The sequence below is a fragment of the Anarrhichthys ocellatus genome, unplaced genomic scaffold, assembly GCF_004355925.1.
Source record: "Anarrhichthys ocellatus isolate YVR2014 unplaced genomic scaffold, GSC_Weel_1.0 scaffold23, whole genome shotgun sequence".
Classification (NCBI taxonomy): domain Eukaryota; kingdom Metazoa; phylum Chordata; class Actinopteri; order Perciformes; family Anarhichadidae; genus Anarrhichthys; species Anarrhichthys ocellatus.
Window position 1 is genome coordinate 4,684,454 of NW_022280053.1, and position 14,755 is coordinate 4,699,208.

At 39.7% G+C, this 14,755-nt stretch overlaps 1 protein-coding gene across 3 annotated transcripts in view; it reads right to left on the minus strand.

The window, feature by feature from the left end:
- Nucleotides 1–288: 288 nt before the first annotated feature.
- eng (endoglin) overlaps nt 289–14,755 on the minus strand; it is a 36,560-nt gene continuing 22,093 nt past the window's right edge. For all 3 annotated transcript variants that reach the window (XM_031860015.1, XM_031860013.1, XM_031860014.1), the window contains exons 5-14: nt 12,196–12,373; nt 10,104–10,284; nt 9,898–10,000; nt 9,532–9,727; nt 8,948–9,099; nt 8,440–8,664; nt 8,114–8,180; nt 4,376–4,486; nt 4,239–4,286; nt 289–4,152 (exon numbers count right to left, since the gene is read on the minus strand). In XM_031860015.1, the coding sequence (XP_031715875.1) occupies nt 4,031–4,152; nt 4,239–4,286; nt 4,376–4,486; nt 8,114–8,180; nt 8,440–8,664; nt 8,948–9,099; nt 9,532–9,727; nt 9,898–10,000; nt 10,104–10,284; nt 12,196–12,373 (1,383 nt within the window). In that variant the 3' untranslated portion in view covers nt 289–4,030. The remainder of the gene's footprint in view (nt 4,153–4,238; nt 4,287–4,375; nt 4,487–8,113; nt 8,181–8,439; nt 8,665–8,947; nt 9,100–9,531; nt 9,728–9,897; nt 10,001–10,103; nt 10,285–12,195; nt 12,374–14,755) is intronic.

Below are 14,755 nucleotides of genomic sequence, written 5' to 3' on the forward strand. Positions count from 1 at the left end.
GCACACAACATGTTCAACAATATTTCAATTAAACCCCAAAGCAAATGCAGCCTAAATACAGAATATCCTCCATTGTTCATTTTTGTCACTGTTAATATGTTTAAGAGTTTGTCTATTTCATGCTCTTTATTCTATGCGAGTGCTCTGCTCTCAAGCGTGTTGAATAACTACTAAATGATATTACTTGTCCTTAGCGATTGTGGGAGTTTGTGTATTCCAACATATTGCAATAGGTTTACCCAGGACAATGCCATGAGGCTGTAATAAAGACACCAGACAACACAAAGAGCAATTGTCATATTCACTTTATTAAGATACTTTCAGACAAAACATATATTTCTTCGGAGACAAGGTAGAATTACATCAGATTAGTACTATCTCAAGAAATGGACCCATTTTCAATGGTACAAAAGGAAACACTGCATGTTACACTTGATTAAATCAAAGCAGACATTCTGACGTGTTGTTAAGGCTTCAGCTTCTTTGGTAAGAATTCAGAATACGGACATTGTTAAGAGACTGGAGCAAGGATCCGCTCACATAAATGTAGGCATAGTTTGTATTGTACACCTACAAAACAGACACAGATACTGTGTATGTGTGCACACACACAGACACACACATATTGTGTTAACTGTGTAGACTGTCTCTGGATGAGGAAGCTGTTGTCAGATGTAACGAAGGGATCTGCAGGGTTAACAAGTGAATTAACTGGCAACCTGTCTGATTTTACTGTCAGTGCTCAGACAGAATCTGTCAGTCACTGTGGCTGGTTTAACACAGCTACAGAATACCTGACATTAAAAAAATGAAATAAAAAACTTCTCAATAACCACCACATTTGTACTGTTTTAAGTTTGACTGTTCCCTGCACTCGACAAGTTTGTGAGTGTTGAATATTTCCTTTAGATTTTCCTCTGTGGCGAGACATTCTGTCTTTCAAAAACGTACTTCCCCATCACACCCAGCGAAGATAGTACAATGAACGCAATACAATGTCAGGATGTCAGTATCGGCAGAGATATGCCATGTTTTTTTGGACAGAAGGAGAATCTTAGGGTTCGAGCAAAAGTCAAACAGGGGTAAAAAAAACAACATCTTTCCGTCTTTGACATGCGATGTGACATGCACTGTCTGTGACTACATTGTAATCAAAACCCAAATCTATACGAGAAGGAGAAAAACTAAGATAACAATACAAAACAAATTTATGCATTTGACGAGTGCCTTGATTAGGAATTGTCCCAGTTCTCCAAATAAGAACAAAGTCTGTTAAGGAAAAGGTTCAAAGTAAGAAAATTATACATTTGCACAAAAATACATGGTAAAAAAAACTACATATTGACATACAAGTTTACCTCATCATATTGCACAAATACTCAAGTGGCAATTTGTACTGGCCCTCTTTGTTCTCCGTCTCTATACAAATACACAAAGAAAATCAGGCACACACAAAGGATTGTGCATGCACACACACACACACACTGAGATAGAGAGGTGGGTAAGAGGCTACATAGCTCACATACAATGAGGAGACAGATTACATACACAACAGTCGTTTTGGAATACGCTGAATACTGAGATTAGGGTTTGAAGGTTAATAAATTATTTTAACTAAATCAGAAGGCAAGTAACTATTTGGAGTGTGAATATATATTTATATATATTCATGTAAGGGTCATTGTTTCAAATGTATAAAACGAAATGTTTTAACATCACAATTGTGGCGCTTGTGTCAAAGCTACTGTGGATACAAATGTGTTACTTATTCCACAAGCCGTGTGATGGCAATATTTTTTAAGAGGTAACGGAGTGAAAAAAAAAAAATGAAATTACATTTACATTTGTACATTGAAACAAATATTGGGTTCACGGATCAACCGTCACTGTACAGTTGTAGCCCTCATGAGTCCTTATTATGCATCTATGCAGCTTCTGTCTAGCATTAGCACTGCAGCGGCTGATGCAGCCTATCAAATGTAGAGAGCAGAAGTAAATCATTTGAATGAGGAATGCATCCCTCTCAAGTGACAGTTTCCATATCATTCGGCACATGTGACAGCTGGAAATAAAGCTAGAGTTGATATTTTAAAAGCAGTCTTCATGGGGTTAAAGCACAACGGAATGACTAATGTATTGTTGCAAACAGTGCATATAAAATGTGTTCTTATACTGTTGTTATTATTGATTATACTTTGGAGTCCGAACAGGCTGTATTCAGAGCTGGTGACTTGTATAGGAAGTTGAAGTTTGAAAAATTAGGGAGAAGTGGGCTTGCAGGTGTTAAACTTAAAACTCAAAGTCAAACTGAAATAGAGCCCACGTGTGTACAGGCCTCATGTCTGAGTTTGCCAGTTTTCACCGAGAAATCAGGTTTTCTAGCCCATTCGTTTGAAACAAACATATCAATGTGTTCATTGTGAAAGCCTATCGTTTGTACCAAAAGTTCCCCCACAAGGAATAAAAGTTGCTAGGAGTTTGGTTACATCGACCCATAACATCCATCAGGGGTCTAAAAAGGATTTCCCTTTTGTGCACTCATCTTACATGAAAAGTCATTGAAAATGAGAAAGCAGGTTGGGGCACTTTATACTTCTTAAAAGTCTTGATCTTCAAATATTGGAAGAGTATTACGGTTTATACACCATCAGCATTGGCATTTAGTTCATCAGGGGGATGATTCAATCTGTCCAAAAATACTTGAATGCAATATATTCAGTGAAATGTGTTTTTGTATTTATGTATTTTACAGAAATGACATGAATGGATACTGTATATGGTTACAACTAATTGCCAGGCAATTGTGATGGACTGAAAATGCACATTGTGCAAAGGAAAAGTACTGGAATTCCACCTCCAGACGGACTATTTTGGGGAAACTCCACCCTGTGGGCGTAGCTGTATGAGAACTAATGTGAGTTTTTGTACTAACTGTACACTACAAAAGTGAGTATTTCTCAGTTCACATAAACAGAAGTACTTTTTTTCTTAATGGTTCATTATTTATTGTGTCCTTCGGGCCATAAATAGAATTTAGGATTGGTTTTGTTGAGTAATTAGGAAATCATGCATATATTCTCTGGATCTTCCAATAGACTGGATGGATAGAACTTGACTTTGATATGAATGCCCATATGGTATGACACAGATATTGGATAGTATGAAAATGGCAAAATGACTTTGTTGTCGAGAGCTACAAATGACCACAGAGGTCAACGACAAGATTCACCTAAAGCGACACAGAATAAAACAAAAATTGAAAAAAGGCAGAAAGTAAGATCAATTCACCAGTGAAATCTAGTATTAAGTTTAAACTTAACTCCAGACTTCTAAATAATAGGAGGTAGCTGTTAACTATTGACCTTGCACTCCAATTAAGACGAATACCCCTTTAAGTGAGCATTTCATAGACAGGTTTGAGATCCTAACATGTTGAGCTTTTCAGTCTCAGAGACGCTGTTAATAACTTTTTGGGCTGACATAGCCACAAGCCTTACATATTGTTATAGCTTAGATGTGAATGCAAAACAGTTTTTCATCTGTTTTTTTTTTTTTAAAGCCGGTCTTTGGACTGGTTTGTCTCCTGTCTAACTATTATTGTGCAGCCATCACACAAGCATAATTCACTGAAAGGAATGCAGGGAATTTCCTGTTAGCTCTTGGGGGATATGGTTTGTTTTTCCTGTTGCTTGGAGCCAATTTTTTTTCTCTTGCCCTCTTTAACTTCCTGTCTAGGAGCTTGACTCTACAGAGAGGCCGCAAAGTGAGCGTCAGAGGCCATTGATTAGACTTCTGTCATCCGTCACCCACCCCCCCCCCCCCACCTTCGATCCACCATTACAAACTCCCAGATCACATACATTCCAGGCTTGGTAAGTCAAAGATGTGGGTTGTGCTTTTTAAATGAGGATTTGAAAGGGGCAGGGAAGGGAGAAATGCTTTTTAAGCATTATTAAAGAAAACGAAAGCACAAAACCCACATAGGTGACTTTGAAGGGTGGCTCTGCTGGTGGTGGAGATTACCATAATCTCATGCCATGCTGCTGGTCGGCGTGCTTTGGGTGCTTCCAATGCTTGCGTTGGCGCTGCTGTTCTCAGAGGGGGAAGGGTTGGTGGAGACAGGTTGTCGTTTTGCCCCTGAACAGGGACATCCTGAAGAGAGATGAGAGAGAAGACAATAAGAACCTGATGAAAAGGGGGAAAAAAGAACGAATAAAAAAGAAAGAAAAATCTTTTACCAGGTAGATTTGCTGCAGTTGAGCTAATGTCCAGTCCAGTTGGGTACCCTGAAATAAGCAAAATAAGACAATTTCAAATACAGACAACTCAGCTCTGTATTAAACCAAAAACACTATATTGTTAGTCATACATTTACCTGTTTTAATCTTGATAAACCACAGTGCTCCAATAAGTAATACTCCAATCAGGAACCCTCCAAATGCAATGCCCAGAACACCGGGTAAGCCAAAATCAAAGCATGGTGGGGCTGAAACATATACATGAAAACAATGTAAAAACAATGTGTGCAAGCTTCAGCTAAACAACAGCAATCATAGCAATCACAAGGCAGAACTGATGGTTACCGTTTATGCTAACACAATGTGAAAATACATTTGCAGATGTTCCAGTAGGTGGTCAATCGCAGTGGACATGCTGATATTGTTTTATTTTCTGTCACAGTGACATTATTTTCACGTGATGATGCAAGTTGTCCATGTAACAGAGGTGAGATTTGACTCTATATGTACAAATCCAGAGATATATTAAACAGTACGTTTCACTCGGGAACAGCAAGAAGTTCATGGATTTCAGCAACCTTATCAGATTGGCCGATTTCTCCAGAGAACCGTAGCAAACAAGATGTACCAGTTGCCAGCACCAAATTTCCTTGCAGGGTAACAGAACACCCACACAGAAATGGAACTGGCGTGTCTCGTGAATATATGTTTTCAGGCAACAAAATCTTGAATTCAAGATGGAGTTTCCTGGCATGCACCAATAATGGTGTTTTTTTTTTTTTTTAAATCCTGATTTCAAATACATTGAGCATGCAATGACAATGCATTTTTGACAAAGAAAGACATGACTATAAGTGTAATGTGATGGACAGACATCATGCCATTTTTAAGTCTCTGCAAGTTGATTGACATTGTAGCATGAGCCAAAACCAACAGCTGCCTCAAAGGTTAATTTAAAGCTGATGGTATAGATTCTAAAATGCATAACAGTGCTGAAAAGCATATGCAATGTGTCCCAGCTACGGAATGGTCCTTTAATGATACGCTTTCCCCCTCCTAGTTACCATGGCAATAAAAGCAAAGCCCTTGCAGTAAATATAACTAGTCATCTCTTTTGCAGGGTTAGACCTCAGCCGAACTGAAATATAAAGAAATGTGCTCATTGTCTCTGTTCTAATTAATGATACAAACTTTAATTCAACATCAAGTTTGACATTGGTGATGTTCTGTGTGCTGGCTTAACCCGCACAATGTGCTTCACTGCTGGCAAACATCAAAATCTGAGCCAGTAGCTGTGAAAAATATTATTTCCTCAAAGACTAAAACTTGCTCAAGCCCATGACACTGTGGCACAGACATCCGTTACTAGCCTGGCAAGGCCATTCCAATTTCGCTTTGCTTATTGTGGTCTGGCAAGCCCGTGAATTGATTACCTTGAGATAGACGTCATTCCAAGAAGGCTGCACAATAGATGTTTGACAGTTTTCCCCTTCATTTAGACATCACCTTAAACTCAGCATGGAGTTTTGCTAGCGATGTTCAAGCAGAAAGCAGTTTGAGGGTTTGGTATTTGGATGAATTAATTATATTAATCATTACCAGACTTGTTTTTTTATTATTATTAATTTAGGAATATAGTTTGACTCTGCAAGGCCAATAACATAGCCATATGTGTGCATACTATGTGTTGCATATCAAGAAAAAACTGCACAAACACTTGCTTTTCCTTCACCGTTGCTTCTGCTACCTGTAGAGATCCTCCCACAAGTTTCGAGAACATTTGGAAGAAACTAATCATCACCTTCGCACGAATTTCTCTCACCTGCCTCTGCTGCCTCCTGCCTCCTGGTGGAATGTGCTTGGCTAAGTACAATACTAGGCCTCATACAATACAGCTCTCCTTTTCCCTGACGTACATTGCAGAGAGGACATGAAGGACAGACGACGGTGGGTTTGTTTTGTAGAAACTTGCCACCACTCTGCGGATCATGTGTATTCCAATATGTGCAAACAAATGAAACCTTATGGCGTCGCATGTAAAATATCAGACTTTGTACTTTCCTAATGTCCGTGCAATTCAGTTGAAACATTACACGTTCTGATATCAGTATTAAGTTGATCTAGGCTCGTTACAGAGGCACTTGCATCGCACATTGTTGTGTTTTCTTTGTAATTAAAATGAGGAAAACACCATTAAAGACTATCATTCTGATTTTGATGAAACAATCATAAATATCTACTGACTTATTAAACATGACCCAGATTGCTGAAACAGGGACATCTTGTGGGCGTTTGGGCCGACTGCATCCCAGACAGCCAACCCAGTTTGATGATCTGTCAGCGAGGAACATTCCACGACCCCGAATGAGCCAGAAACATCACAGCAACTTGAGAATTCTTTCTCCCCCCCCCCCCCAATCAGTCGCTGTGCTAGTTTGTACAAGTGAGGCTTTGACAGCAAAGCTGAATAAACAAGAGCAGGAAGCAGAAGCTCCAGTGCAGGTGGAGAGGAGGAGGCAGACTGCAGGCCTGTGTTGTGACTCCCTTGAGCCCTCTCTATGAAAACGTACCAAACAGGAATGATTGCTGAATGGAGCACTCAGTCCTGCTGAGCAAGGGTTCGTGACAGAATGCAGTCTGCTAGTCCAGCTGATATGACACTTGTATCTCTGACAATGGAACCACATAAACACATCTACCAAACCAACATGTTCCTTAACAACTGGCATTATACATTCCTGTATTCCGGGTCCCAGTATCCAGGAAAAAACATTTTTAATTGCATAAGTTAAAGCAAAACAGCAAAGAGGAGGACAAACAGGACACAGGAAAGTAGGATGAGTGGTTTAGTCTGCTGCAGCACTGACATACCACTCTTTATCTTTCTCCTCTAGAAGGAAATGGAGGATGAAGGAAGCTTGAAGAATAAACAAATCTATTATCAGGCTTACAAAAGAAGTCTGACAAACTTCAGGTGATTCACCATTTAATCACTACTTCTACTTCCTTTTGTCTTACTGAAATTAAATCATTTGAAATGTTCCTAGAAATTAGTCATCTGTCTGGAGACTATTATTTCCTTGAAGAAAAACACATTTTTTGAGTCAACTGTGTTGAATAGCATCAGGCCCAGTGGCTGTGTTTGGATAGCAACACAGTCAAGACCCCCTTGGAAACACAAAGGATTTCACCCCCGTCCCCCGGTGGGCCATTACTTCTGATTGTGGCCACAAGGTCAGCCTGCAGACCTTCCTAAAGGACGAGGCCCAGCCGGGCAACCTCTTACTGGCTTCACTGCGTATCCCGAGTTCACTGCTATGACAACCGCCCGCCCAGCATTAGTAATTTACTGGCCAAGCACTAGACTAGCAATTTAGTCCTGAGAACAAAAAGGGTGATTCAAAAGTTTCTGTTTTTCACCTAAGAGTTTGGAGAGTTTATTCTTAGAGAAACAATCATTTTGGAAACTGGAGCAATTGTTTTGTTTGTTTGTCGATTGTGCTGTTAAAGCAAACACACCTACATGGGGTTGTGAACATTCTTGTTCCACTGAACTGCCTATTTTACTGTATACATTATATAATATTTATATTATAATATTTACATGACTACAGGAATAAAAAAGAAAACTATGATAAAAATAATCTAACACATGTAGTATTGAATTGCTTTGTAATTTATTTACTTTTATGTCGGGAAGCTTTTGATGAGTAAGTTATTGTAGGAAAAGAAGAAAGAAGAGAAAATCAGCTGTATTAATAGCTGTCCCTAATATTAGGATTTGGTCCAATCTGGTCCAATGAGGGTTTAATCAGCATCTGAACTGGATCAAAAAAGTTAACTGATCCATATTTTGGAGTTTATACTGAACTCACTTGGTGGTTGCAGACACGGCTGGGCAACCTCCAGATTCCTCTTCACTCGTCCTCCATCTCCACATTTCTATCAAGGTAAGGAAAGAGAAACACTTGTCAAGGTCACTTTGTCACAAGTGTGTCAAAAAGCGTCATTTAAGCCTCAGTATTTTTGCTAAATATGAAGAGAAGCCAAGTCCCGAAAAGAAATGCTCTCACCATGACAGATCTACACATTCATATAAATGATTCTAGACAACCAAGGGAAAGTTGTAACACAGATTCTACATCCTTACATGCCATGTTTTATTTATAATGCTATGTAAAAATAGTTGATAGACTCCTACCTCACTGTGACAAAGTTTGACGGCGCATTCCAGGTCCCATGTGGTCAGCTCTTGGAGCTGATCTAAGGAGAAGCTGAGTCGGGTGCTGCTGGGACAAGAATTTAAGGAACAGGCCTCCGGCATGAAGGGCAGCTCTTTCAAAACAGGGCATGAGCCCATGGAGCGCATAAAGCAGCTGATCACCTTGATGGTCAAGGCGATATTTCCGAAAGTGTGTACTGAAATCTACAGGAAACAGAGAAAAGATCAAATAAACTTTTAACAGAACTTGAAAAGCACAAGAATGGGCATCAGCCGAGTGTGGTATCGTATGAATAGCTGTGTTTCAGAAAGAAAAACTGTATTGCGCATTAAAGTGATTTGGAAATGTTTGGCATAAACTGACCAATATTATGTATTAAGTGCTAAACAAGTCATTTTTTCATACATCATCCAGAAAATATTTAGCTATTTTTGTGCAGGAGTTGTATTGAGAGATATACAGCTAAGACAGAGAATGATTTCTTACCTCGGCATAAATTCTCTTGTCACTCTGCACCTTGGTGGTAGGGTCCAGGGGAGAACGGTAGTCTGGGGAGGTGTATAGCTGCATCAGCAGAGGCATCTGATGAGGGGCATTAGCTGTAATGGGAGTGGCTGGCGTTGGTGCTGCTTCTACAGCTGAAAGAAAAATGGCTAAAATTACAAGAGATAAACCATGTACATCCATTTCGATCAATTTCTATTGTACGTAATATGGGGGTAGTTGTCCTTTATTGGGCACACTATGCTATTATACCACTCCTTCTGATACCCTCCTCAAGACAAAGTTTTTTTTAGGATTGGCTTTTTAGGAAAGGCTTATACAAAGGATTAAAAAATAACTAAAAGAATAACAACTCAGGGTCGTTCAAATTGCAGCACATTGTGTATGTAAAATAATAAATTGAATGTAATAATGATAATTGTGACTAGTAGTCATTATCCTCCAAATTTTCCATTTCAGTGCTACCATGCGTGGGCTGTGTCTTTTTGCCGTACTCCATCTGCTCTCTTTGTATAAAATGCCTCAAAGTTGAAAACAACTTTTTTTTTTACCTTTCATCGTCTTACCTCCAGAGTTGTCTTTTTTTCCAAGAACCAGTGAAACCATAGAGTCCTCTGGTCTGAGTTCAGTGTAGCTGGTGAAAGTACTGACTTTGAAATGATCTAAAGCCTTCCTTTGCACCTCCTCCGCATTGTCGCTGTCCAGTGTAACAAACGGTGGGATTCTGTGTGTGAATGTGGTCAGCAGGATGTCATTGGTGGACTGTAGAAAGAGAAGACGAGTTCAAATAAATCAGTAGTGACTTAGAGACTGTCTATCAATTAACCCCGTTATTAAGTAAGCTATGGCACACTACTGTCAGATCCAGTCATCTCACATGTGGTTGTGAGGCAATAAATATGCTAACTTTCTATGTTTATGTGTGAGCTTACACCAAATTGGGCGTGCTGTGGGTTGATGATGGTCCATGTGGTGCCCCGGGGGCCTCTCAGGAACACGCTGGTCTTCTGGGTGTCTACGCGAAGTGATACGTTGCTGCAATATGAAGAACCAAAAATGATAAGTGAATTTTTTTTTTCCGACAAAGATCGAAAAAAAATTCCATAAGATGCCATGTCTTGTGAATCTCAAGGTTTACCGAGTGGTGGAATTATCCGGGATGTTGATGATGTGAAGCTCAGCTTTATCACCGGGGTTCTCTGGCTGTGGGGAGCAGAATTTGAAGAAAGAAGCCCGGGCTGCTGTTTCGATCTCCATAAAGTGCTTCTCTAATGCATTCTCATTTCTGAGTATGCAGGAACGAGAGCCAGGTTTGGTTCCTGTAAAACCACAACTATTAATTTTGCGTCATTGTTCATTCATTGGTTGCAAAACATTCCAGGGCAAATCATGAGAAGTAAAATGATTCCTTCATGTATAATCTCATAATAAAGCTTCAAAGAAAATGGACTGCCAGCACTTCTGTTTAAATGCTTGATTGAAAAAAAATGGGGTAGTGGCTGTAATAAGCAATTACATTTTGTTTTTAACATTTATTCAACAGGGCAGTAGAGACTATTTCTGTTCAGTGATAACAGAAGTGCGATTTACAGTGTTTGACTGTAGCAAGCACCAGGGAGCCATAGCCCAATCTGCAACAAAAGACCAAACTGCTGGGGACAGGCACATTACCTCGCCTTTCCCCCGATGGGAGATGTTCCATGAGCAATCTCATGAGAGTACACTATGCTCAGCCCTTGACCAAATAATGGTGACTGATGGTTTACAGGTGCACCCTGGGGCGGTGCCTAAATTGCTACGCGCAATTTGTTTCAAAACACTATGCTATAGATGGGAATGATATACGTATCTCACAGCACCTTGTATACCTTGTCACACTGATAGCTGACCAGTGTGGAAGACACAATCAGCATATTTGAGCCAAACGTTGACAAGACTATGACTACTAGGAATATACTGGGATTGTGCGTGGTTTGAGAATTATTTCCAAACCACGCACAATGGGGGAAGGACTGAAAATTAGAATGACAGGGATTCAAACTTAAACCATCCAAAATACTGTGAAAAGACGCTGGATATAAAAGCAGCATCACCACCGTTTATTCTACCTAAACTCATGTCAAAGCTCGTCGTTTGCCCAGATCTCGTTAGGGAGGCTTTATTAGCAAAACCGTATGCTTGCATTGAGCATCCCGCTGCTACTGCTGCTGGCAATAGCAACCAATGATATTGGTTACGTCCAGCCTTTACTCAGACATGAAAGCTCACTTTAAATCATAAGTGTTTGTGCCACCCTCTTCAGCATGGGTGGCCTGTCAATGTTCAGGTATTTGTGTATAACATGTATTGAGAAAAGTTAAGTGAGCTTTAGTAGTGCTGTATATTTTGGAATATTGAGTATAAAGCTCTTTCAGTTTGGCTGCAAACACAAAACTCCACATGCTTGCTGCTCAATATATGCGGATGGTAAAATAAATAAAACCTTTTAAAGGTAGGGTTGTTTGAGGCTACACGGATTCTCTCGGTATTAAATCCGTTTTTTGCTTTTGATAGTGATCATGCGGACATTTAGCTCACTGCTGTATACGATAAAGGATTGGTGGGTACACAAAGCGCTCCCCTGGAAATGTCTAGAATGGTCCCGCATGAGACTTGTCCAAATTAGTATGGGCAGTCAGGTGTGTACATATAAAATGTGAAAAGTAGAAGAGCGACACTGTTTGATTTTTTTAGAATTGCATTCAGCATCTTAAGTATATAGACTTGACCGCAATATATTTCAGTCGACTTATATTCCCCTATTGGTTTAAGGAGCCTTTGTAGGAGAATGGCCGTACGGCAGCTGGAGCTTGGCCCCCAAACCATATTTTAAAACAGCATGGCGTCTGGTTCTGTATGTAATGCAGCTCTGCGGGGTGAACGTTGTCACTCTTTCAGTCAACTCTGTACAACTTGACATGGGCACATTGGAAATCAGTGTGTTGATGTCATACTGTACAGTAATATAATTTCTTTCTAATTAGTAAATAGAAATGTAAAAATAAAAAAAGTGAGAATATAGAATATGCAAGCATTGAAATATGCTATTTCACTGCAATGCAGTCCTCATCAAAGCACAGTGTTTGCTCAGTGATTTACACTAGAAAGGGATTTCACACACACTTACGATAAGAGAAGGTTAGTGATTCATTTTATCGAGAGAGCTCTGTAAACAAACAAGCAACTCTCACCTTTTGTTCCCATCGATGACATGGTTTTCAGATTTCTGACTGTGGTGAATGAAGTCACACCCCCAAACTTCTGTGTTGCCCACTTGACCAGCTCCTCGTCTTGAGTCGGGAAGTCTTGCTTGTGGATGTTGTTTTGATGTTGAGTACCATGAAGACTGAGTGTGGAGTCATTGTTAATCTGGAAAGTAGAGCCCAAGTCACGCCAATCAGTTTCATTAAAATACTATTTCCAGAAAGAACACAGTCAGAATCACCTAAGTCTTAAAAGGCATGAGTCTGTCTACTGCAACAACATAGAATTTAGTGAGTTAGCTTTACATCTATTTATATTTACCTCATGTCTTCTCATTTTGTCATATTAAACATGTTTGACCATCCCTCTCACACTCCGCTATAACGGTTTCTTACCCTCCACCCAACGCTCCCTCTATTCTCTGAGCAGGGTGCTGTTAAAAAAAAAATGTTTATTATGATTAAGTGTCCACGAGCCCAGTTGCACAACCCTGTTGGAGCCATGGTCTTTCCTTTGCTTCCTGACTGGGGCCAGGAAATGGGACCTTTTTTAGCTTTGTGCGTCACCACAGTCGGCTGGAATCTGGCTCCATACAAGGTATAAATATATACATCCATCCCAGCGACGAGACACCGCTGTTTCCTTGTCTGGGCCAATGGGAAATAATGGAGTTTACATTAAGCTGTGCGTGAATAAGAAGGCAGCGGAGTGCTTCTTCTTCTTCAGTAGGCTTCTAGACAGTTAGACATAATGTACTCAATAAATAAGATTTTGTCAACAGATTTTGTCCTCCTCTTCTTCAAAGGACCAAAGGCTGAAGTGGAAAACAAAAATCTGTATTTGCACTGTACCTCTTGATTTTGTAAACACTTGTGCTGAAATTATTTGAGAAAGAACTGTATTTTCTGCAAATCAGTGTGTTAATGTTTACAAAGCATGAGCATGCTTGTTTAAATAATGAAAATCCCTCTCCCGGCCTGTCTAGTGTGAATGACTACTTGTGTGTGTGTGTGTGTACTTGCCTCACGAAGCGAGACAGAAACAAATGGTGAAAACCATGTAAGCCTGAGGGAGTCATTGGTCTTTCTACATGAATATTTGATTGACGCGAGATCAAAAACAACGTGAAGGGAAACTATGGAAATAAAAGAGGGGAAACCAGTCACAACAGAACCAGGGCTGGGGAAGGGAAATAACAATGGTACACATACTAATGATTACAGTGGAACTTAACTCAGATTAGTCGCTGTGAAATCTGTTTGATATTCTGCAGGCGCACAGTAAAGTTCAAGGAACTCAAAGACGTTTTGAGAGAAAAGCGCGTCCGAGTCTACAGGAACATAAAGTTCGAATGATACTTCTTTCCCATCAGTCAGCCTAGGGATGGATGTATGAGTTGTTAATGCCAGGCTCCTTCTGTTCCTTTTGCCGAATCAATATCTTAGATTCTACCATAAAAGATGATGTATTTAATTGATGTTAGTATATCTTATTGTACTGCATCATGTGTGAACTGCAGTGAACAACTTGCTTTTCGTGACTAACAATTAATTAGACTCACAAGACTTAATAGATAAAAATCTTGCTGTACATTTTAGAAGGCCAACGAGAGCTGTGATTCTGACACTGAGCCAAGCTGTCAAGCTGGTGACGTACTTTCTCAGACGCAGAACAGATGCTGTTTCTCTGACACGGCAATCTGCAGTAAAACACTATTATCCCCCAGTGATACTGCTCATCCCACAAAAACATCCTGCAGTCACAGGCAATGTTGTCCAGGCTCTCGACAGGACATGATATAGCATGTGGTATCACACAGCTGTCAGCATATCAGTAAATATTCCATCCCCCTGATTGGTCAGCTCGGATTTTTATTTTATTTATTTATGTGTTTTATGTCAAGGGTTAGCCCGTTATTTATATTTGCTAATCTTGTACAAAATTGCTGGCCCTTTTACAAAAATATAGCTTTTTATATCTTGTCTGTCCAGTAGTTTTAATTGATGTCATGTCAGTATGAAAGTACATTGACATACTGGTTAGTTAATGAACACAGTAAACATTAATTCATCTTTACTTTTCTTTGTCAGCGTGAAATTATTTGTGTGCTGAAACGGTAAAAAATTCATGGTTCTGACAAGTGATGCATTCATGTATAGGAGGAAAGTTCTGGCATGCAGCTGCCAAACTGACTTGCACTTATGAGTACTCGTAAGTGCAAAACATGGAAGGCAAACAATCAGCTACGAGCGTCACGATAGACAAAATGTGAACGTCGGAGCTTTTTATCTTTTAAAAATGTTACCGTTTGGCAGTCGCCTGTCAAATCTCAAGCGTTCCTCAGACAACTTTAATTGAACAATCCAAGATAACACAATTATAATGTCAGTTTGTGGAAGGAATAAAGATGAGGAAATATCAATTGTGAGTGTTCGTCTTCGGGAAGTTTTAAATCTCAATCCAGCTGTCATGCTGTACTAATATGAACTGACACCAGTGACTGCCTCTAAAATAAGAAACACATATTACTCAGAGTACAACTGCGAC